The 23,997-nt window shown below is 38.8% G+C and overlaps 1 protein-coding gene across 2 annotated transcripts in view; it reads right to left on the bottom strand.

Annotated features, from left to right (window-relative positions):
- The window catches only part of CEP126 (centrosomal protein 126), a 43,415-nt gene extending 20,845 nt beyond the window's left edge, over positions 1-22,570 (bottom strand). For both annotated transcript variants that reach the window (XR_015704820.1, XM_087758001.1), the window contains exons 1-5: positions 22,476-22,570; positions 21,440-21,565; positions 11,603-11,748; positions 10,147-10,252; positions 4,605-4,797 (exon numbers count right to left, since the gene is read on the bottom strand). Coding sequence is in view for 1 of the 2 variants with exons in the window: in XM_087758001.1 (XP_087614127.1) it covers positions 4,605-4,797; positions 10,147-10,252; positions 11,603-11,748; positions 21,440-21,565; positions 22,476-22,570 (666 nt within the window). In the remaining variant the exon portion in view is untranslated. The remainder of the gene's footprint in view (positions 1-4,604; positions 4,798-10,146; positions 10,253-11,602; positions 11,749-21,439; positions 21,566-22,475) is intronic.
- Positions 22,571-23,997: the final 1,427 nt, after the last annotated feature.

Here is a 23,997-nt window from a genome sequence, read left to right on the forward strand (position 1 = left end):
ATATATAAATATTTCATAGATACATATATACATATAAGGATATATGCGTATGAATGTAAAAATGAAAATGGAGTTATGTTAATATATATGGCCATTCTTATGAAAAAGTATATGCTTGTAAAGGAGAAGCAGGTCTATATTAGATGACAGTTCTCAGTTTCCCTCTTTCTGTGGTTTGTGAGCTATGCTGTATGTATAAAAATTCTAACTTATCCACAAGCAAAGTCTTATTAATGTATTAATCTACCTGTGTATGTATTAATCTACCTGTGTATTTATCTACCTGTGTATGTATTAATCTACCTGTGAAACAAACTATTTTGTACTGAAAATGCTGTTTCAGCTTCAATCCGACATTATCACCTGTTCAAGCAGGGCTTTGAATTGAGGCAAGACACTCTTCAAATGACTGAACATCCAGATTGCCAGATATGAAGATTGTAATGCCATTTTATACAGCGCAGGCTTGGAATAAACCACTATTTTAAAAAATAGCTAAAAGAGTAGTTAAAAAACTACTCTTGAGGAATACACAATCAAAACAAGTTCGAGTATTTGGGTAAAATAATTTAGTCTGGAGACACATTTCAATTTGCCTTTAGAGCAAATGTGAATTTTGGATTAGTGAAATAACGTGGAAGATACAGTGGTATGTTGCAATATTGGTTGAAAGCTAATAAAAACTGACCCCCCCGATCTCACCAAAAGGAGAATGAGTAGGGAAATCACTCAAGTTTGTCATATAATGTAAGTGATCAACATAAAGGATGTTAACATTCACAGTTATAAGTAAAAAATGGCCAACGTTTCTAGATTTAAGGTGACCATAGAAACCTATTTCAAGTCTGAATGGTCTCTTCAAAATCAAATCTGACTTCAGTTCCAATGCCATTTTATCCTAACCCTCCCCTTAAGAGGGGGGTTTTCCCACTAACTAGCCCTGAGCATTCTACAAGTTCTTGACACTCAGGAGAGACTCCGTACACAGGCACTCCTTTTTTCCATGCTGGTCTTGTCTATGCCTCTGAAGAGTCAGACTGATACAATACACTTTGCAGAAGGAACCCTTGTTTAACTCATTCCAGTCATACTACAAATGCACTTGAAAATGAATTGTTTTTCCATCAGTTACCTGAAACATCTCCATTTCATAGACACAGTCCAACCTCAAAAGCATAGTAACATAAACAGCTACCAGTCATACAGGTCAACTCACTCATGAAAGTAAGGCTATGTCCATATCTATGTGTTTGCAGCATCCACTGCTTTCATTCAGTGGATCACAGAAAATATTCTTCATTATTTCTCAAAGACCTAATTCTATATATAACATATATAAATACACACACAGTATAATAGGATACAAAATGTTATTGTATTCGAGATAATATAATGAAAACTCTCTGACCTCATGGTTTGGGTTGCAATTTCTGAGAAATGATACCTGTGTTCCAGTCCCCGTTTCAAAAAATACTGAAGCATTTTTTGCCAAGGGGAACAGTATCCATAGAAAGACTGAGTACTTCAATGGCTGCACAATATGCTTGGAAAAAAATAGGAGAGCCAAGGTAAAATTCCTGCTTCAAATCAATCAGAAAGGGATTTAAATTTGGATTTCACAGATACCATTTGAATAACCTAATTATGGTCATATAAAGAAGGGAAGAGGAAAATACAATCTCCATGTTGTAATCTATACCTATTTTGTCTGTGAATTAGCTCTTGCTTCCAAGTATTTTGTGTAAAGAGTGAAACAATAGAGATAAAATGTTACATCAATCAGTTTAATTCAAGCATAACGTATTTTTCTAGAAGAGCATAAAAATATTGTACTGAGCAAAACAATTTTGTATGGCCACAAAATTAAAGAGGTGGTGAAAAGAAAAAGACAAAAGATATATGAATAGTACTATTCCGTGTCACAGTTGAGCCATTTTAATGGAAATTTTCTAAATTATTCCATTCAAGGCAGGTGCCAGACATGGGAAATTTCAGCATAAACAGTTAACATTTGGAAAAATTATAAACACTTGGGAGCCATGTCTTTTGGTGAAGAGCTGCATGTAGCTTTAGCTAAAGACTGCGCTACCAGCTCCACCTTAAAGATTTTATTTATGCCTGCAACAAAACCAGGAAAGGACTGTGCAACAAAACCTTTGATTGTGAATGAAGTTAACAACATTAATTTCTTCAAAACGGAACATACTTATGGACATATAACAAATAATAATTTGATGTACTGGCTCAGACGTAACTTGCACAAAATAAAATCTACTGCTCTCAATATTTTAAGCAAAATAATTTTGGAGAATGGTAGAAGGGTCACTAAAAACCTTGGCTTACTGCTGAAACTATACAAATTTTTAGGGATGGAAAGCAGGGAACACACCAAATCTACTGGTAAGGGCCTACATAGAACTTTATTACCCTGTAGGAAAGAAAAGAATTTTAGGAATCTTTATAATCCTGCTGGGCCTGTAAAAACAGAAACAAAGAGAGGTCAAGGGATCTCAATGGATGGTTAGACTGCAAAGAATATGCACAGTGAAATACTTTGACATTAGTTTCAGAAAGGCAAGCACTGTTGAAATTACTTTGGACAACCGACAGTAACAAGACTACTGAAGCCTATTCATGTTAGTAGGAGTATTATAAATAGTTATAAATTTTATTAGTAAGAGTATTATAAATAGTATTTCACGTCACAGGAAGTCACAATGCACATGCTCACCAGCACAATCCAAGCATTAAACTTCCAAAACTCAGGCATAAACTATTTTTTTAATCAGAGTCCAAAGCATGTAATTTCAAGAAAGAAAGTCCAAATGTTTGAAGTATAAATATTTATAATTTGAAACTATTTATCAGAGGGAAGAAGCTGAGCAACCCCTAGTGGTAGCAGAAAAATACATTATGGAAAAAAAAGCAAAATTTTTTACAGGACCAAAGCATTTTCAAAAATAGATTAATTTGTAAACACAAATTTCTGTATTATATGTAGTGTCCAAAGCTGATGATAACATTTAGAAAAAACTATGAGTAAAAAATCGTGCATGAATCACAGAAGTTTTTCCCTAGAATTCAATTAGAATGTGATAACTGTGTTTGATAAAATACACTACAATATAGTTGTCTTACAATATATTAAGAAGAATCTCTTTACACATTTTTCTCAAAAGATTGCATTTTCTTTTGTAATTCTAAGATGTCCTAATGCAGCCGCTGCCAAATTCAGCATCATCATTTAGGAAGGGATTTGCAAACACTATACTAACGTGGTATTAAAAAAAAAAAAAGCTTACACTTTTTAGTATTTTGTTTGAAAGTGTTTATCTAAAATTCAGTTTTATCAGCTGTCTTCTATAAATTGCCATTTGTTCTTCCGTCTTTTATGCTTGGAAATAAGACTGAACACTAATCAACAACCTTGCCAGTACAAACTGCACTTTTTATCTCCTCAGCCTTTTTGAAATTTACTCCAGTTGAGTGAGATTTTCTGTGTTAGCCATCAGCTGCTCAAGATTCTCACGAACACCCATCGGAACAAAGGAGGTAACAAAGACAGAGATGAATGTGCCTGAAAACATCAATATCAAAGAACTTCAAATATATCTGAACTGTATACAGTCTTTCAAAAGTTAGCCATACAGATGTATTAAAAGGAAAAGCTCTTGCTCTGTTGCCACCAATGATCCCATGCCTCTAGCCATCACCAATATAAAGGGATGGTGCTCCATAGTGTCAAGGTCATTTCAGACACCACGAGTCCAGGTACCAGGAGATAATATTATAAAGTAAAAGAATGAGTCCAAAATTAATGTCCTCCTGTTTCAAAAAAATATAATATTGAAGACAATGTTTCCAAAATCAAAGACGACACTGACAGACCTAAAATCACACTTAAAAGTGCAGTCATAAAAAATTACTGTGGAGCTCAGTTCTTCTTGATTTTCACTGTGTTGCTAAGGTTACTACTTTTGAAACTGATTTTGTGTCCAAAAATCAGTTTAGGCAGAAAGTTAATGGGCTTGTTACTGGAACACCTGCACCTATTCCAAAGATGACAAAAAAAGGATCTCAAGAGACTTGAAGTCAATTCCTAAGAAATCACTACACATCGGGGGAAAAAAAACAAGAAACAAAAAAACCCCAACATTTCACCTATCATAATTATACTGCTATAGCATTTTGTGCTGAGCTGTAGCAATCAGCAAAGCAGAAACTTAAGTGCAAATTACAAGCCACCAATTTAAGTTTGGAGCTAGCACAAGACTCCTGTGATAGACTAATGGCTAGCTACTTCAGAGCCAAGAAGTCTGACATACAAATCTGAGGTTCACAGAAAGAAAGGCAACATGACAGATATCTTCGAAGAATTTGTGAAAATATTCTTACAAACATTTTTAAAGATCTCTGATTTCTTACTGAAAAGTATGCATAATTTTACTATAAATAATCTATTGGTAAGGCATAGTGCAGTGTGCCCTCAGGTGTTGTCTACTTGGTAAAGTGTGCTTAACAGACCTTTCATTTTTATCACATTCCGGAAACTTGCTATTACATTTAAGAAGCATCATTTAATGAATCACATGAAAATATCATACCTCCAAGTTGCTGAGATGCTGTTTTTCAAGGAGCTGTTGCATTTCTTTCAGATTTTTCTGGAAGAGAAGTTGGTTACTATCCATGGTTGTTCTACTGCTCTCTTGTGTTGTTTTATCCCAGCCAACCATTGCTGAAATCTGCTTCTGATGGAAAGAACCATTTCTAGATGCTGATGAAGTGTCGTCTGTGGTTCTTGATGCAAGCAAATAAGTTATTACTTTGGCTTATTTCTATGTGTCAACTTTACACTTTTAAACCTATTCCTTTCCAAAAGTGTACATCATCAATAAATGCCTGGCAAGTGAAGGACAGCTGTACTATATGGAACTACAGGTGGTGCTGTTAGTACTATCTAAAACTGTCCAACACTTTCCACTTTAAACCTTCTCTTCTGTTATTTATAAATAGTCAGACTTCTGATTGGGTTGTTGGGTGACTGCCTCAGGCTGAATTATTCTGGAAAATGTCAGCCAATAGTTTGGTCATTTACAGAAATGGAACACAGAGGGTTTGTTTTTTTTTTTTTTTAAAAAAAAGCAAAATGGCCTTTATTTTTCCATAAGGTTGGCTTATATAGAGGATAACCATATACTGATGCTGTCAGATATTCCTTTACTTCAAATAGCAAGAAGGCTTTGTAGTATCTAGAGAGCCCAACTCTACTGATGACGTGTAATGTCAGTAATGTGGTACATTAAAGAATTTGTATTTGCTACCTGAGGGAAAGAATCTTTGGAGTAGCTAGTGTAGCTGGGTACTGTGGTCAGGGTAAGCCCACATTAACATAGAGGAAACCACAGGTTGCTACAGAATGAGAATCAGCAAGAACCATGGGGCTGGTTGACATCCAGGAGTCAAAGAAGCCAAGAAGCATGTGAAGCCATATGAAAAGGAAAATGTGCAATCAGAGACTAGGAAGGCAGGGAGTGTGTAACAAGATATGTGCAAGAATAAAAAGCAGATAGAACTGCAACAAGGCTGGGTAAGATCATTAGACATAGGAACCAAGCTTTGGAAAACAAGCAGAAAGAACTAAGTAGATACCAAGGATGACAAAAACAAGAAACGAGTAGCTTTAACCAATAAGAAAGGTAAGCCTTTAAAAAAAAAGCAAAAATAACCCACACACCAAAACCCACCAGCTCATAGGCAGATCAAGCTTTAGTCTTCTGGAAGTGTAACAATTACCAGGTTGCCAGCTATGCTTGACTGCCTAGGTGGAACAGTTTAGCAAAGGACACCGATTCTGTCTTTTGGCTCCAACCTGGTTCAAGGGCCCTAAACGCCCTTAGTCTGGCATATCCAAAGTGGCACATACAGAAATCTCTCACCAGATCCATGCTTTGAGTTCTCACATCTGTTCAGTAGAGCCGTAAGCCTTACAATTGATTAGAAAGCCAAGCTTATGTCTCGCTGTTTTAGGGTCAAGTATTCATTGTACTCCACAATGATTACAAATATTTGAAATGATACTTTGTCTCAGCAATCACTGTATTTTGAGTAACAAACCAAACCTTATTGTTCATTCAATATGCAGACGCTTTCCAACATTCCCAGGATGTATTTCTCATATATAGTTCTTTAGCAACATCAACATGATCCCTTAAATATTGTTCAACTGGGTGAAGGTGTTTAGCTAAATTTGTGGCAAAAGTGAACTTTTAGTCTATATGCAACTAAATATGAAAATCATACTTCCACATATTTCCCTCCTTTTTTTTTTAATTGGAATCTGGCCTGACAAGATGATCTACTACGCACATTTTACCCATCCTCATGTTTAGTGAAGGTGATGGTGAAGATGATGGTTCCCTTCATATATGGGCAATACACAGTGTAGGAAGAAGATATAACTATTTCATGCCACACAAAGCTATCTTCCTTAACAGCTGGCACCCCTATTGAGCAAATTTGAAGAGTGCAGTCACACAATACGTACACAGACCTCATCCTCCTCTGTTGCCTATCCAGCAGAAATGCATTCTTAGGAAACATGTATTGTTCCTAGCTGGAGATGGCTACCATATGTCTAATATATGTACAGAAACTCAATAACCCCTTTCCTGCATTTCTCTCCATTTCTTCAGCTTAAGTTTCCACAGTTCCTTCTTCTGAGCCTTCATCTGTTTCATCCTCTTCCTGTATCTAAAATTATACTCCCTGTTAAAATCAATCCCTTTTCTTTTTAGCACATCTGTGCCAAATGGGTAAATAATCTAATGAGACCTTTTCTGTATTTATTATAACACGTACAATTTTAGGATAATGGAAAACAGAAACTTTCATGCCATCAAGAGTGCTGTTATTTTTCAGAAGATTTTATACACTACTCCAAAAAGGTTGGCTTAATTGCACTGACCTAAGCAGAGATATATATTTGGCAGAGTCTAAAATGGAATTTATTAATTCTGATGAGATGGCTGACAGCAAAAAGGGAGAACAACTTCTCATATTTATTTCTAGAACTCAGAAAACTACATTCTGCATTCTTTTGAATGGGAGATATCCTCCCTATCAAAAAACTTTCTGTACCTGTCCACTTTTAAAGACTTTGTGACTGTGGACCAGACTGATATACACATGGCTCCAAAAAAATCTGTTGGGCAGGGGGAAGTTTCTTGATTTCTATTTGGATGTTTAGACCATTTATATTTATAAAAGTTTCTCCATTCCAACTTTTTTCAGAGACCATTTTTGATTTGTCATAATCAGTTTCTATCCCAAGACTGAACCTAATCAAATACAACTGTTTTTAAACACAAATAGGGAAATACATCTTGTACAAAGAGCAGCACACCATTTACACACCTAATGTGCACACATTCCAATCCCTATTGGATAAAGAGATGACCAAAATCTTTGCTTCAGCATTTAATAACTAAACTTTACTAGAAGCAGAGTAGCTCTGCTGCAAACTCAGAATACAATCTCTCACTCATTAGGTGTTCCAGGCTTTTTTGCCTTTCTCCAAGAGGAGGTAATATGTCTCCATTGCTTAATTTAATTTTTTACAACTTTTTAAACATAGACATTAAGAATTCTAGAACCTTATAAAATTCACCTATATTCAGTTGGGCCTGCAGCCATATTTATCTTGAATACTTAATACAGTATTCATTTCTTCCTTTTAAAGGGGACTCGCAATGAATTCTATACATTCTGTTTCTGAAGGAGGGTGAATTCTAAAGATGATTGATACAAGATTTTTGGTTTAAGTGTTTATAGAAGAGTAAGAAGAGATAGAAATACAGAAAAGGGGTCTGCTACCTCATCTGAGTTAGTTGTTAGCTGTCCCAAAGTTTCCAATTAAAGGGATTATAAGATATTTTTAAAGATTTACAGCTCAGAACTGGTGAGTTTTGAAGGACCTTCACCTTTGAGAACTTTCTCAAAACGCTTTTCTGTTTCAAAGCTTACTTTGCTGCACTGATTTGCAAGAAATTTATTTGCCCTCTAAGAGAATTTTTCACAATTTTTGGAACCAAGTGTGAAAACACAGAAATGCCACTTCTATGACCCACACAAACTATGACTTCCCAGACCAAAACTAACAGGAACTTCCCTGCACTAACATCTTCTGCAGCAGACCAGAAGAATCTATGCTGCATAGCACGCGTTCAGTTTGAATTTCAGTGCTTAGTAAAGGATTGTGTGAGATGCAGACAAAAATGCATAGAGTATTTTCTGTCACAAGGAAGGAAGACAAATTGCTAGCATTAGAATAAGCAAAGCTTTATTTCATATTAATTTGTATACCTTGCCCCTATACACAAGCCTGTACTGCAATAACTTCATTCTTTTTCCCTTATTACCATACCCTCAACGTTCTCTACATCCTCCTTCACCCAGCCCATATGGCTCCTACCCAAGCCACCTAGTTACCAGCTGGGGAAGGTGGTAGGTTCCAAGATATCCATGTGCTCTCTTATCCGTACTAATTGGCTTGTGACCTGCCAATAGGTCAATGTGGACTCAACTCTTAAGCCTTTTTCATGCTGGGGTCACTTGTTTGAATAATTTCTTCCTTGACTGATTGCAAATTTCAGACTTGTAGAAATAGAATTAGCTTTGAGATTCTTAGCTCTCTCTCAAATTTGGTTAATAGGGGAACACAAACTGTAAAAGAATATGAACGTATAAATTTAATTTCCTTAGAAAATCAGCTTATAAAAATCAAAATCAGGAAAAGAACACACTATCATTATTACAGGATAGTGAATTTTTTAAATTATACAAATATAATATGGAGCAACAGCAATGTTATACTGTAAGAAATTAAGGAAATAGTAAGTGGTTTGAAGATGTCCTGAGAGAAAGCTGTGAGCCCCTGAGGCACAAGGAGCAGTTTGAAGAAAGATGTAAAATAAAGAAAGAAATGAGAAAGGCAGGGGGAAGAGGCACTGAGCTGCTGTCCTTAATCAAGCCTATGAGTGAAATGAGACAAACAATCAGGAACCCTGAGACAGGGTTCAGAAACATTTTTTGCCATAATTTCAACTTATATTTAGCAGGTAGCTTGTTTGTTTGTTTATTTTTATGGCTGTAATCCTCCTTTATTATGCCAATCCAGTGTAATAGCTGCAGAACTTTATGCATGTTGACCAGCAAATAGCATGAGTATTTAGCTGAGAGGTATGAAATATTTTCTCAATTGCCCAGTTTATCGCCTGCAAACATGTTTTAACCAACTGTAGAAATGTAATCAAACTGAATATTAATGTCACAATGAAGAACACACTGAAGCTCAAAAGTAGGGAGGCCCCTTTTAGACAGAATTTATCTCTATTCTGAACATCTGCACAATTTACAGCATGCAGAAAATAATTATAATAATAGTAATAACAAAAGCAGCAACAACAAAAATAAAACCCTGAACTGAAACGTTAAAGACATGAGAGATATGAGGAAGGGGATAATCAGGAAGGACTATCAAATACAGCAGATAAACTATACATGAAGAAACAGTCTGTGATAAGTCAAGGTATCTTAGAAAAAGTGCTTGGGTAGAGTCAAAAGTATGCAATTCAAATTGTATGTGATATAAAATGAAATTGCAGGCGAAATTGTTATCAGGATTCTCAAGATGCTTACAGAGGATGAGAAATTTAAAGGAATAACAGCTGGAAAGAAGATAAGATTGTCAGATGAATATACAAACTAAACTAACCTTGAATGTGAAAAAGAAAAAATCTGGTTGAGAATAAGAAATCATCTAGACAGAATACTTTATACTTCATAGAACAGCAGATAACCATGGCAATCTGAGTCAGGCTATAACTGAATGGGGACCGGGTTAGCCCTGACTATTCCCAGAATTCCACTGAAGGGAAAAGGTTTGTGTCATCTCCTCTGCTGTTTTACCAAATAGACACAAACAACTCAAGTACATTTCATAACGTTTCATTGGAACAGTTCACAGCAATGCTTTCTTTGCCACTAGAGAAATGGCCTACAATTTCTTAAAAAGTAATCATCTGCTGTTTACTGAATACACTAAGCAATTTACTTCCTTTGATCATCAGAGTAAACGAAAGTGCTTACCTGAAGTTTGTTTTGTTTCTGCTGGGCAAGGACGGTCTTGGTGTTAAAACTGACCCTTTAATTTGTTCAAGAGCTTCTTCTAACTGAAAAGCTGCTTTTGTCTGGACTAGAGGGATTAGAATAAAAAAACACAATGGAAAAAATATTTTTTAAATTGGAATATTTTACCATAAATGGTTTGGTTAAGTTTCTTAAGTTTGGAAGCCTAAATCCAGACTGTTAGAAAAAACTGAGTGGTTTAGCATCGTTAGACATGCTGGAGCATCTCTAGTTCCTCTGAAACAAACCCCCAGTCTATTTAAGTGTTTACAGTAACACATGTATTCAACAGTTTTGCTATTTGTTTTTAGACTGCACTGTTGAAAAAGTAGGTGTTTAAAAAAATCCAGCACTAACTTTCTTTTTACATCATGATTATTCCACTCATGCACTAAGCCAAAGTTATGGCTTGCAGATATTTTACAGAGGCCAAATTGCGACTTACTAATCGAATTAGTGGAGAAAGAAAGAGTCCAGACGGGTACAAGGTGTTGCCTCTTTCAAGTAAGCAAAAGTAGGGTAGAAAGTGGCAGAGGCAGAATTTCGATAAAGGAAAACCAAGGAAAAAAATTGTGATTCATTATATTGTTACACAGTCTGGGCTGTCAGTAGAGCTATGAAGAAGTCCTAAATCAGTACTGTTCTATTTTGTTATTTTAATCTGACATTTGATCTTGAAGTCAGAGACATTACCTCACAGTTGGCGCAATTGCCGTTGGGAGAGTAAATCTGTTAAAGAATACCTAAGTAATATACCATATCTTAAGAGTTCCGACACTGGAAAGTTGACTGGAAATCAGACTTGGCTGATGCTGTTAAAAACGCCTGCCAGTCTGCACTGATTCCAAGAAAGCAGGAACTGAGTTGAAGTTCCTTCCCAGCAGTGAGAGAACGGCTTAAAAAGCTGACTAATTCAGCAAAAGTTATGTAATACCTCAATATATGCTAGGGCTGCTTTTACTTAACCATAAACAAAATGCACATTCTTGACTATTGCATGTTCAGGGGTTCAAAGATGGGATCATTATGCTATCCTAGCAACTTCCAGTGGCCTTGTAGCACCTTGCACCCAGCTGTGAAAGCACAGTATTGTAAGCAATAAGCACACTGCAGTGAAAAAAGTGGGGAAAACCCAGGAAGCCACAATATCCCAAGGAGATGCTGTACTTACTGTGACCGGAATATAATGAAATATTTCACAATACAATTTTTAGGAAAAAAAATGTTTTTTTTTTTAATTCCCTCTACCCATTTTTGTTGTATGTATCAGATCTGAGCTTCTTGTCAGTTATGTTTTGCTTACATTAATGAATTAAATTAATTTGAGTGAAGTTAATTGTTCTGTTTGCCTCAATTATATTCTATTAATAGAAAAACACTTGTATTGTGAATAATGGTTAAATCTGAATTTACAAACCTATTTGCTTTTGCTGAGAAAAAGGCAGATGAGCGCGCTGGAACTTATCAGTTGCTTCCTGAAGCTTAATTTTCCTCTGCTGCAGAACTTCTTCTCTAAATCTTTGTTCTTTTTCTTCTTCTTGTTTCCGTCTTTCTTCAAAGGCTCTGTATTTAAGAAGCAAGAGTAGATGATCCCTATGTTTTCTAATCACGTTTACTGAAATATTAGTAACTTAATTGCTTAACAATTTGCAATTTTAGTACAAAAGCTTGCTTGTCCACAAATTAAATACTATAAACTTCAGCACAGCTGGATTTTTATGGTTTGTCTGCACGTAAATGAGATAGCAGGTGATGAAGAGATACACCATAATCTTTTTATTTTTTAGCCTCAGCCAGAGATTTGATTCTTTCTTATACATGAATTAACACGCGGACTCAACAAGTTCTTGTTGCCGATGTGACTTTTGCCACAGTCTTTATATTACTGCGTAAATGTATCACAGTGGGCAGATCAATAGGAAGGTGAACGGCAAATGCTGTGTGTGTGTGCCTTTCACAAGCTGTTGGGGAAAAAGTAACAGTTTAAAAGTTGTTATTCAGAAATAACACAAAGGAACTACAGCTTTTACCCATAAATATGTAGGAGTTAGTATCAACTTCTAGTTTTTGAGAAGCTTCCTGGAAGACAATCAGATTAGTAGCACAAAACGGGATAAAACAGTAATGCGAAACTATGATTGACAGAATCCGTTGTTAATATCAAATATGTTAAATGTGTCCTTCTACTGGCTGGAAAGCAAATCAGGCTTTAATTAAAAGCCACCATCATTACAAAGCTTTCCTTTGGTAGGCACAAGCTTGACGAAGCTGTGTGGAATTTTTATTCCTGCTGACAAAATCATCAACTTTTGCTGACAAACTTAAATTAGCTCCTTGAGTGAAATATACCTTCTATCAATAAAGTTATTGGCATAGTGCCTATGTAGGCAAAATAATACTTAAATACGTAGCTCTTCAAGTAAAACTTCTAAAGCCTTCTATGCAAGGATCACTACAACTGGAAGCTTCCCGTCTTTGAAGTTCCCTGTGTGTTAGAAATGTGATTTGACAGGTCACTAGTACACTAGGCAGGGTCCCACTCCTAGCCAGCATTAGTGGAAAGAAAGGTAGTAATGTTTAGCCAAATGTTCTTTGTTTCTCTCCTCACAATAAGATACCTTCCCATAACTTTAATCACTTGCAGTTGCTTTACAGACCTTCTTGCTTAATGGAGCAAAGCTGCTACTTAACAGAGATACTCCTTAACTCAAGCTATTTTCTTTATTCTTCCCTTCTCAGCGAAAAAGCTCAAACTAAACTATTCAACTTGACCCTCCCTAGTATCCCTTCAATCACCTGTGAAAAAAAAAAACAGAAAAATAATTTGAAGGAGGTACTTTTTATTTTAGGAAGTCTAAAGGCTGTAGTTGCACAATAGTAAAAAATAGGAAAACAGCCAGCTAATTCCCAGGAACACACTTTTACAGGAATATCCACTTTCATCCACTTGGAAGCCAAAGCGTAGCACAGAGAAACATAAAGAACCTTCACTATTTTGAAAATTAATATATGCATGGTTGTCAAAGCATACTGAAAATAATGACTGAGATTTCCCAATTTTATGGACAAATTATTGCATTTCATTAATAGAAAGTGACGACTATATATATATATATATATATTTAAAGTGGAAATGCACTGTAAACAGATCCTATGCAGATATTCAAACCTTAAATCACAAAGACTACATACTTGCATTCCTGCCATCATTACGAGTGCACCTTAAAACTCCTCCCCATATCATAAGGGGAAGCTGGAAGTTGTGTTCCTTTCTTCAATACTGCACCTCCTGTACTGCCAACGTTAAGAAAGACAGTGGTGCAGCATATGAAAAGAGACAAAATGCGTGAAAGGATCCATTGCTTTTGCTAATGTATATAGCACTCCAGATTAATGTTCTCCAAGTTCAGAAATCAAAATGCCAGTGAACAACATAAGCGATTACTGCTTGTACTTTGGATGGACGGTCCCCTCAGAAAGCTCCAGACCTCCCAGCAGTGGTAATCCTGACAATTGTCTTGGATCATAAGAACTGCTGAAACTACATCCTGCAATGTATACAGACGGTAGCTTACATTTTATTTTAACAACCTATTTACTGCAAATGACACTTAATAGTTACACTTTCAAAAATTCAGGTGAATTTCTACAATTCAAAGTAATGCTTCTTCACAGAAGAAGTTATAAAATTCTACAGCTTCAAATGAAAGATAAGACAGAAGATTGACTTATGCAAAGAGACACAATTAAATTAAAATATGATCCCAACACTGCAGGTTTCATTTGCAAACTTCAGTTTGTCAGCAAGCAGGAATGGCTTCACTTGAGACACAAGGTTAAGCCAGACAAGCGGTTATCCAAAACCAGCAAATATCTGCAGAGAACTCTATCCGCATAAAATGTCTTATTGCAATTTGGTTAAAATTTCACAGGAACTTTAATTGTTCATACAATCCAGAAGTTAGAACTAAAAAAGTAGAACTAGAGTTCATTATCGACTTTCAGTATTCCTGTATTTCACTCACATTAAAATCTGATACAGAAATCTGCAATATTTACACCTTCATCCTGACTAAAGAAACAGGAAAATCACAACAGAGGAAACAGACTTGCTTATCCTAGTAAGTACTTTAAACACATTCTTCTCGATCCCCTTAATATTTCTAGAAGCTGCTCAAGAAGGCCTTTAGTTGAACTGTAGTTGTTAAATTCAGACATGTGAGAAATCCTACAACTTTGCACCTGGAGTAATTCCAGAGTATAACTCCAAAAAGGAAAGAGTAAATTCTGACAGAGCCTTTATTTATTTTTTTAAACAATTTTGGAGTATGGCTTAGCTGCACTCTTCCACATTCTTAATAACTGGCATAAAAAACCAGACTGTTCCTCCATATAGCTGGAAATGGGCAAGTCCAAATGCTGATGCAAGAGGTCTTTTTCACCACAGCTCATCATGATCACTATTTGGTTTGGATTAAGACATGAGGGAGAAAAAGGATCTTATTTTAAATGCAAGGAAATGCACTAAAGATATTCAGTGAAGCCCGCATCATTAACTTCTTGACCTCACAGAATGTAAATTGTGACACCCAGGTGCATTACGTAAAATAAATAATTTTACAAATGCACATTGACATCTTACAGAAAAACAGTTAAAGCAAATGTTTGTTCATCCACTCCCCTTAAGCCACCAGCTTAGGTTCGTATCACACATGTAACATTGGCAAAAGAGACTGGCTTTAAGATGGAGAGTTAGCAGAAGAATTTCCTGACCGGTGTTTTTTTAACCCAGTTTTTCTGTCTACTATAAACAACCCAGCAGTGCAGCAATTTTTGAAACGGCTGCCAAAATGTTTATAGTGAATTTGGAATACGAAACTTAAAATATTTAGCAGTTTCACATATACAGACATTATGTGGAAGGCATTTTTATGTTAAAAACAGTATGACCAGATGGTAGAAGTATTTCCTGGTTAATTTTCTTAAATTATCTCAACAGGGAAGTGATGGATGCTACATTCCCAGGTGGGCTAAATGCTTATTACTACTGTGGATGAAAATAAAAAAAGGAATATATACAGTGCATATGGATGTTATAAAATGAACCTTTTGATAATGAGTTGGTATTATTCATCCATTGCCATATCATGTTTGCAAACCAGTGCACAATCTTTTTAAAATTGAGGTAGGAGAGTGCTTGTATACTTTAATGACTACAGCAAGATCAAGAAAAGGCTAGAATGGGGTGTCACACTCAGAATCCCCTTCATGGGCAAACAGGAAACACACTGTATATCCTTACAAGGATCTGTCAAGGTTGCCATAAATCAATTTTTTTTTTTTAAGTGAGATACTTACCAGGACCATAGGGACGCGTATTAACTCTATTCCCTCACCTTCTCCGATTGTCATACGATGAAGACAAAAGGACAGCCCCAAATTGCTGTAAGGGCTTCAGAAAGACCGACCCTTACAATGCCGTAAGGGCTTACAGAGGGCTGTCCTCCAAAGTGCCCCAAAGGTTCACAGGACGGCTGTGCGCACTATCCACCAGTTGTTACACGCCAGTACTTATTTATGGGCAAAAAGTAAATGCAACTTATATAAAGCCAAGAATTTTTTTTGTTAGCATAATTAAAATCTTAAAAGTCTAATCCCTATTAATCCAGATATAATTGTTACCAAAAAATAATAATAGTTAGAATACTTCCATACAGAGAAAGCCTCAATAATAGTGATAATACATTTGAACTGTTATTCGCACACTGATTTCTACCCCTATTCCTGATGCTCACGCTTCCATTGCTCTTCTGTATCCCGACGCTGGTAGTTTCATTCTGGTGGTGCTGGGGTGTTACAGTGGGCTGTCAGCATCTGGAATCCCTTCACCAGGAGCAATATGATGTTCATGTTAACGCTTTCTTCTTCCTCACCTCAGGATCCACCTGGAGTCATTTTTATATTTGCTAACACGCTTTTACGCCTTTGCTCTTTGTTCACCAATCTGCAGCTCCACAGTACCTCCAAATATTCCATATATGGTGCCTTTTACATATATGACATACTATTCTTTTGTTCTCTTTGTTACCCCTAAAGCCAGTTTTGTCAGATCTAGGTCTGCATTTCTTTAACCGACTATCGGAGAGTTGTTTATAGCCATGGGGTCTCCAGTGCCAAGCCTGTGCGCCATCTCTTATCATCCCCTGCCTCTACTCCTCTACGCCGCATCCTGCACCTCCAGTTCTCAAGGCCTGTGCAATCGTACCAGGCCTGTATTTCCCTACGCTACATCATTATCTTAGAGTCATAAATATCTCATTCGCTACATAGAATAACTGCTTGTTACTGCTATCTATATAAAACTAAAGTCATACCATAAAAAGATAAACAAAGGCAAAATAAATTAGCCACAGACACCTGGTCAATTAGAGAAATTGCTGTTACAGCTGAACCAAGTAAAACAAAGCTGTGGGCAGGTCAAGAAAAGTTCAGAGCAAGCTTGGCAAGCCTCTGTCCCGAGGCCTTGCAAATTCAGCACAGTCCGGTGGCCCATTACCAGCAACAGCAATACTGGTTTGCAGGCCTACATGGTTACAGAGGCCACTACTTTTCACACTTCCATTCTGATGTAGAAAGCAATACTAGATTCTTAACACTTTGCCCTCTCTGTTTACCAAGTGCTAATAATTTTCTCCCATTTCTGGCACTGGACTGCTTTTCATTCCGTATCAGCAACACTAATGATAATTTAGAGCTTTCATTAAATAATCAATGATAATCAGCCAGTAGGTGGAGCACAAAGCTTGTGCATATGTTGAAAACAAAGTTTTTTTGAAAAGGCAGCAATAATGGGAATAGATTGGAAACTGATAAAAATTGGGAACGTGTTTCCTTCCCCAGTTACAACAGATGGATTGGCTATGCAGATTTCAAGGTAATTCAAAACGCTGAACCAAGACAGCTGACTAAGGTTTATTTAAAAATGCACATAAACAATTGCATGAGGAGATATTCTGTTTCCACAACCAACCAACCACCTGCAACCAGTAACATCACAGTAGAATGGGATACACGTTTGCATTGAGCAGTAGCAGCAGGATGGCTGCAGTCCCCAGCAAATCAGCAGCTGGTATTGAAAAAGTACTGTGGTATATAAACACAAAATATTCTACCCTATTCATTTACATCAAGTACGTGTTTAGTCAGTAGCTCTTATTTCTGGAATACTGTTATTTAAACAAAAATACCTGTCAGCTACTGCCCCAGAGCATATTTAATTCTTAAGTTGATCTTGAAATCACAGCTTCATGTATTAGTGAGCCAATAAAGGAACGACTTTCTTGATGCAACTTGTGTGAAGATGAGCAGTAGGCTGATTGTTCACTGCGTTGAAGCACTGCTGTTAACACAAAACTAAGGAGCTTGGTCGGTACCAGAGATGCAAAGAAACTGATGGCATCGGATAGGATAGGAATATGGGTTCCTTTAAGTATTCACTTTGAAAAAGATCTGGGACTTCAGTTACTGAGACTTTGCTTTGCAAAGCTATACTTGCTCTTTTCCGTGCGGGTGATGTTTTTGTCTTTTACTAATAAACCAATTAACTGAGCACATCTTGTCAGAAGTTGAATATTTTTAATGCTGAACCTGCTGCATTTTAGAGGTATTGACAAGAGATCAATACAACACTGTCAGGAAAAATGTCATTACAAGTACATTTAGAAAAGGTTGAAAAACCAGAAGACCTCAATCTGCAAGCTCTCTGTATGTGCAGTTCTCATTAGCTTAAAAAGTGCTGGGCACTAGGGGCTATCAGACTTGAACTCAGCCTTGGTATAATCTTGTTTAAAGGTAGGCTGGTGGTGGTTCTTTAAAAAAAACACACAAAAAAACCCACAGAAAAATTTTCCTCCACAATGCAACACAAAGAGAATGAACCTAGATGACACAAGATTGAGAACAGAGCAGAAGCTCTGATATATTTTCCCTAGATCTATTTGCTAAAGGAAATTCACTGCTATTACTTTTTAGCAGAGGCTTTATAAATTTAAGGTTGACATGAAATTTGGTCACGCTTGACCAACTTGATAAACTTCTACAATGAAATGACTGGCTTCATAGATGAGCGGAGAGCAGTGGATATTGTCTACGTGGACTTCACTAAGGCCCTTGATACTGTCTCCCCTAAGATCCTCAAAGACAAGCTGTTGATATACAGGCTGGATTAGCAGACAGGGAGATGGACTGAAAACTGGCTGAGCGGCCAGGCCCAGAGGGTGGTGATTAATGGCAAGAAGTCTGGTTGGAGGCCAGTAACTAGTGGTGTACCCCAGGGGTACGCCAGTAATTAGTGGTGTACCCCAGGGGTCAATACTGGGCCCAGTCTTATTTAACATCTTCATTAATGATCTAGATGATGGGGCAGCGTGTACCCTCAGTAAGTCTGCAGATGCCACAAAACCAGGAGGAGTGGCTGATGCATCAGAAGGTTGTGCTGCCATCCAGAGAGACCTCAACAGGCTGGAGAAATGGGCTGACAGAACCTCATGAAGTTCAACAAGAAGTGGAAAGTCCTGCACCTGGGGAGGAACAACCCCATGGACCAACATATGCTGGGGTCCACCCCGCTGGAAAGCAGCCTTGCAGAAAAGGGCCTGGGGGTCCTGGTGGACACCAAGTGGAACGTGAGCCAGCAATGGGCCCTTGCTGCAATAAAGGCAAATGGTATCCTGGGCTGCGTTAGGGAAAGCATTGCCAGCAGGCAGAGGGAGGTGATGCTTCCCTGTACTCAGCACTGGTGAGGCCACACCTGGAGGACTGTGTTCAGTTCTGGGCTCCTCAGTACAGGAGAGACATGGACAGACTGGAGACAGTCCAACAAAGGACCACGAAGATGACAAAGGGACTGGAGCATCTCTCTTACGAGGAAAGGCCGTGAGAGGTGGGACCATTCAGCCTGGAGAAGGCTCAGGGGGGAATCTTCTTAATGTACATAAATACCTGAAGTGAGGGTGCAAAGAGGACAGAGCCAGGCTCTTGTCAGCAGTGCCCAGTGACAGGACCAATGTGCACAAACTGAAACACAGGAGGTTCCCTCTGAACATCAGGAAACACCTTTTTTTACTGTGAGGGTGATGGAGCACTGGCACAGGTTGCCCAGAGACTTTGTGGAGTCTCCATCCTTGGAGATACTCAAAAGCCATCTAGACACGGTCCTGAGCAACCAGCTGTAGGTGGCCCTTCTGTAGCAGAGGGGTTGGGCCAGATGACCTCGAGAGGTCCCTTCCAACCTCAGCCATTCTGTGTGAAGGTTAGAAGGAGAAAACAGACTGTCATACTTCACAGTGCACTCATGTCTACTCACCATATGTTGAAAGAAAAAAAATCTGAGAGAAAAAATTTCCGTTTTGAAATTATAAAACAGTAGTGCCAAGAATAGCTTCTGATACATGCCTGTAAGCCCCATCAGAGAGAATTTAGGGTGCTGCCAGGTGAGAATGTGGAGCTTAAGGAAGTCATGCTACCCTTGAGAAACCATCATCATAGCTAACACCTTTATGTGTGTCACAAAGTTAATGGATCTCGGCTCATATACAGATTTGAGACGTGAACTGATGGTTGATCCATTAGCACATAAATCACTTCCTACTTGCATAACTGTCAGGAAAAAAATATTCAATTTCAAGGAACTTTTTATTTCCAAATTACTTTCCTCCATATATGCAATGGCCCTTAATTTTTATATTATATTTCACAGCTTATTAATACTGTATGCACTTACTACCTTTCTAACATTAGACAACTAACTCCTTTTCAGTTATTAGGGGAAGACTTGTCACCACAGACTTTCATTTGAACTGCTTACTATGCTTATAGTTATGCCATTCTCAGTGATCACAAATGGAAACAATTTCATTTTATGAATACCATACCTAAATTTTTAACTGGCTCACCTGAGTAACTTGGACTTATACCTTGTTTCTTAAGGCTGCAATGAAACTCATATGGAAATGTATTTATGTATCAATGAGTATTAGTTTAACTATACCAGTCTATCAAAAATACGCAGGCTGTCTGGTATTTGCTTTTACATTAGAGTATAATATTTCAAGACCAGTAATACAATAAACAGTGCTCATCTGAGATGCGTAGTATTACAGTGGTACTGTTCCAGAAAACTAAATAAGATATTTAATCTTTTAGCTGAGACTCAGTTTATTATCTGCAAAGGTTGTGGGTTGCACACTGCCTTTAATCACTCCCAGGTGATTATACTTCCTCTTCCATTTTTCTTTACATTTCAAAACATATGCTGACAGCACATACTGTCAAGCTAAAATGGCAGTATAAACACTATCTACTGCCTCTGAGTTATCAACATATTTCAGTAAGTAAACATTGTACAACAAAAATCATCTGATACGGGAACTATTGGGGATGAGCATTAACGAGTTAACACTAGGCGGGGGAAGCGGGTCTGAGGGGGAGGCTTGCTCTCCGGGAGGAACCCAGCTGCCTCTACAGCTACAGAGCCTGGTCTCCTGTATGTGCGAGTACGAGCTCAGTGCTAGGGAAAAGCCCCCTATACCTATTAAACCATTTACAGCACCTCACTGAAACATCTCAATGTATAATTTACTTAGTCCATTTGTCACAGAATATTTCATGACTTTGCATTGTCATGTATGCAGAAAGGCAGAATATTCAAAGCTCTGTTTAAAATGTCAGTGCAGAGTAACTTTAATATAATCCCGTACTAGAAAGACTTTGCGTTGTGTTTATTGGGAAGTGGGAGCACCAAGCCCCACCACGTAGGGGAGGCTGTGCAGCTGTTACACCATGCAGACAGAAAAGCATACACTTCAGAAGGCAACAACTGCCCGCCTGCTGACCGTACTGTACCTCTGAATGCATTTTTCACACATCCATTGAAGGTAATAAACCCCAGAATAATATTAGAAATGCAGATCCATGAAATGAAATTGCTACTTACTTCATACAATAAGAGGTGACTACAGTGAGTTTCCAAAAAGTAGCGCTTAACTCAAAATATTATTCTTTTTGTATTTTATTTGTCCTATAGCAAGAAACTGGATTGGTGAAACTTTTCAGCCTAGATTCCTCTAGAGCAAAGCAGCGAGGCTATTTAACAATGTGAACGTGCAAATAGTAGAAATATATTGAGCTGTTTCAAGGTTTTGCCTCACTTTTTTTTTTTTTAAACAATCTCCCACCAAAGGAACCCGTTACTTACCTTCTTCTTCTCTTTGTCTCTATCAAATATTTCTGTGCCCTACTCCGACACATTTTTTGATGTTCTTTCAATGCCCGACGTTCTTCTTCTAAATCCTGTTCAAAATGAAATGTTAAAGCTCTATCCCTAGCATTGTGTTAAGGACAATAGAGACTCTATCAAACAGCTCGTTAAAAGATTAAAAGCCTGTGCGATTGACTTTATGTATTTTTTTAGGAAAGGGCAAACTTTACTCATGAGATACAAAATGCTGATATGCCTTTTGACTAAGTACACAACCGCTGGTCCCGCAAATGTATATTATGGTCATGACTAACTTTATCCAGAAAAAAAATGTAATTGTGTTTTACTGTTTACAGTGATTTTGACAAAGGATTTGCACTCATCTTTCATGGTATCAGCAAATGAAAAATCTCACCTTTATTATGTCGATTTGAAGATACATCTTTCTGTTATTACCTAAATCTGTAACACATGGAAACATTTATCACAGGGAAGATGTTTCAATAGTAAAAACAGCTCCCTCCCAATCTAAAGGATTAGCTGCTGACACTGCAATTCATTAATATAGCTACATAAGAGCTCTCCACAGTGCAAGATCAGTCCTGCCTCACCTCATTAATGATTTAAGTAGCACGGTACAGGCGCAGCTTAGAACTTGTGTCAGTATTGCTTATTACTTAAATACAAGAAAATAAGGATCCCCAAGTCAGGACGGCAAATACAATTCCCAACGGCAGTCCCTCTCTCCAAGAGGGAAAACGAAGAAGAAAACTCCAAAGCTGCCTGAAAAGTCAACTTTTCGACACCAGTTCAAAAAAGACAATTTACAAGTTTTATTTCACCCCACCCCCTCCCCACACGGGCCCCACGCAGCCCCGCGGCCCCACTCCCGCCTTCGCAGGGCGCAGGACGGCCCGGGGCGCCCCGCGGCCCTGCCGCTCCGCGGGGAGGCCGCCCCCGGGGGCAGCCCGCCCTCAGGGGCCGCCCCGCCACCCGCCCCAGCCCCTCGCCGCCGGCGGAGCCGGAAGGATACAGCGCAGCGTGCCGCCTCCCGCCCGCGCAGTCCTGGAGGCCGCCGGGGAGGTGCTGCCCCCGCGCCGCCCCGCCGCCATTCCCGCTGGGCTCCATTCGGCGCCCCGGGCCCGCCGCCCCCGTACCGGAGCGCGCCGCCGTCAGTACCGGGAGCCGGCCCGCTCCTCAGCGCGGCCCTGGCCGCGCCGCCGCCGCCATCGTAGCAACCGGAGACGCCGTTTCCTTCGCAACGGGGCGGGGCCGCGGCTGAGGGCGGGGCGGGAGAGCGGCGGGGGAGCGGCTGACGGGGCGGTGGCGGTTTGGCCTTCACTGGGCTTCAAACCAGGCGCGAAGGGCAACGGCCGGGGCGGCTCGGTGAGGAGCCTTCCCGCCGGGGGCCCGGCCCAGCCCCGGAGGTCCCCGGCCGTCCCCGAGGGTGGGAGCCAGGCGCGGGCACCCGGCGTGGGCACCCCGCTCCGCCGCCGGGCACCCTGCGCGCCTGCCCGTCTCTTCAGGGACGCCGCTGCCGGGCTCCGTGCCAAGGCCCGGTGCTTGCCTCTCACCCGGCTTTCCATCCCTTCTGCGCTTTTATAAACAACAGGATGTTTGTTTGTTTGTTTGTTTGTTTGCTTTTACAAGAAACGATATCGGAACAAACGCGTTTCTCATTAGTTTTGCAGGGCAAACGAAACACCTCCCTGTGCCCGTTCGCTGCTTGTGGGTTTGCAGAGCTCTCTGCGGGTGTCTGTTAAATCTGTTGATGGTAAAGGCTTGGAGCTAACAGGATAAACTTTCTTTTTTTTTTTAATCACAGGGTGTAGAAATCGCAATGCAAAAAAAAAAAAAAAGAGCTGTAAAATATGTGAAAATGTATAAAATTTTATGCAAAAATATAAAAAGTGTATTAAAAAGTAAATAAAATTACACAAAGTAAAAAAAAAAAAAAAAGTGATTTGTTCTTAAGACTGAAAAACTTAGGTTTTTTTCGGGGAAAGCAGGGTGTGTTGTCTTGGGATCCTGCCATGCCTCGGATGAGTTGTCAGCAGAAGGCTAAATGCCTTGGCGATTTCCTGGCGAGACATTTCTTAGCTGTTGTATTTGAGCTTAAACCAATTCTTCTCTGTTTCGGTGTGCAGCTGCTCTATGTCTTTGACTAGGAGGGTAAAAATAGCACTCGGCATTCATAAAATACTTTTCCCCGCAGAACCCCCCACATACTTGCAGCACAGCTTGTGAAGTAGGTGTTACTATTACCACTTTACAGTCAAGACCACTGATGCTCGTCGCCAAATGTGCTTGACATTTATATCCCAGTTGCCACAGTTGAGAAGATGACCCTACAATGGAAGTCCTTCACCTCTAGTTCAGAATACCAGCCCCAAAGCCAGCACCTCTTTGCCCAGTATGAACTCTTCTGTGTTGCAGGAAGAAGACTGGTTGTCACTTTACTGCCATGTGCTTTTCCGCCCACATACACCTTTAAAATCCCAGTTTGCCTGATAAAATGCAGTGTTTCGTTTAGGATGCAGTAGAAAGCTTTATCA

This window comes from Nipponia nippon, unplaced genomic scaffold (assembly GCF_047370975.1).
Source record: "Nipponia nippon isolate SJK-2023a ecotype South Korea unplaced genomic scaffold, ASM4737097v1 scaffold_2, whole genome shotgun sequence".
NCBI classification, from domain to species: domain Eukaryota; kingdom Metazoa; phylum Chordata; class Aves; order Pelecaniformes; family Threskiornithidae; genus Nipponia; species Nipponia nippon.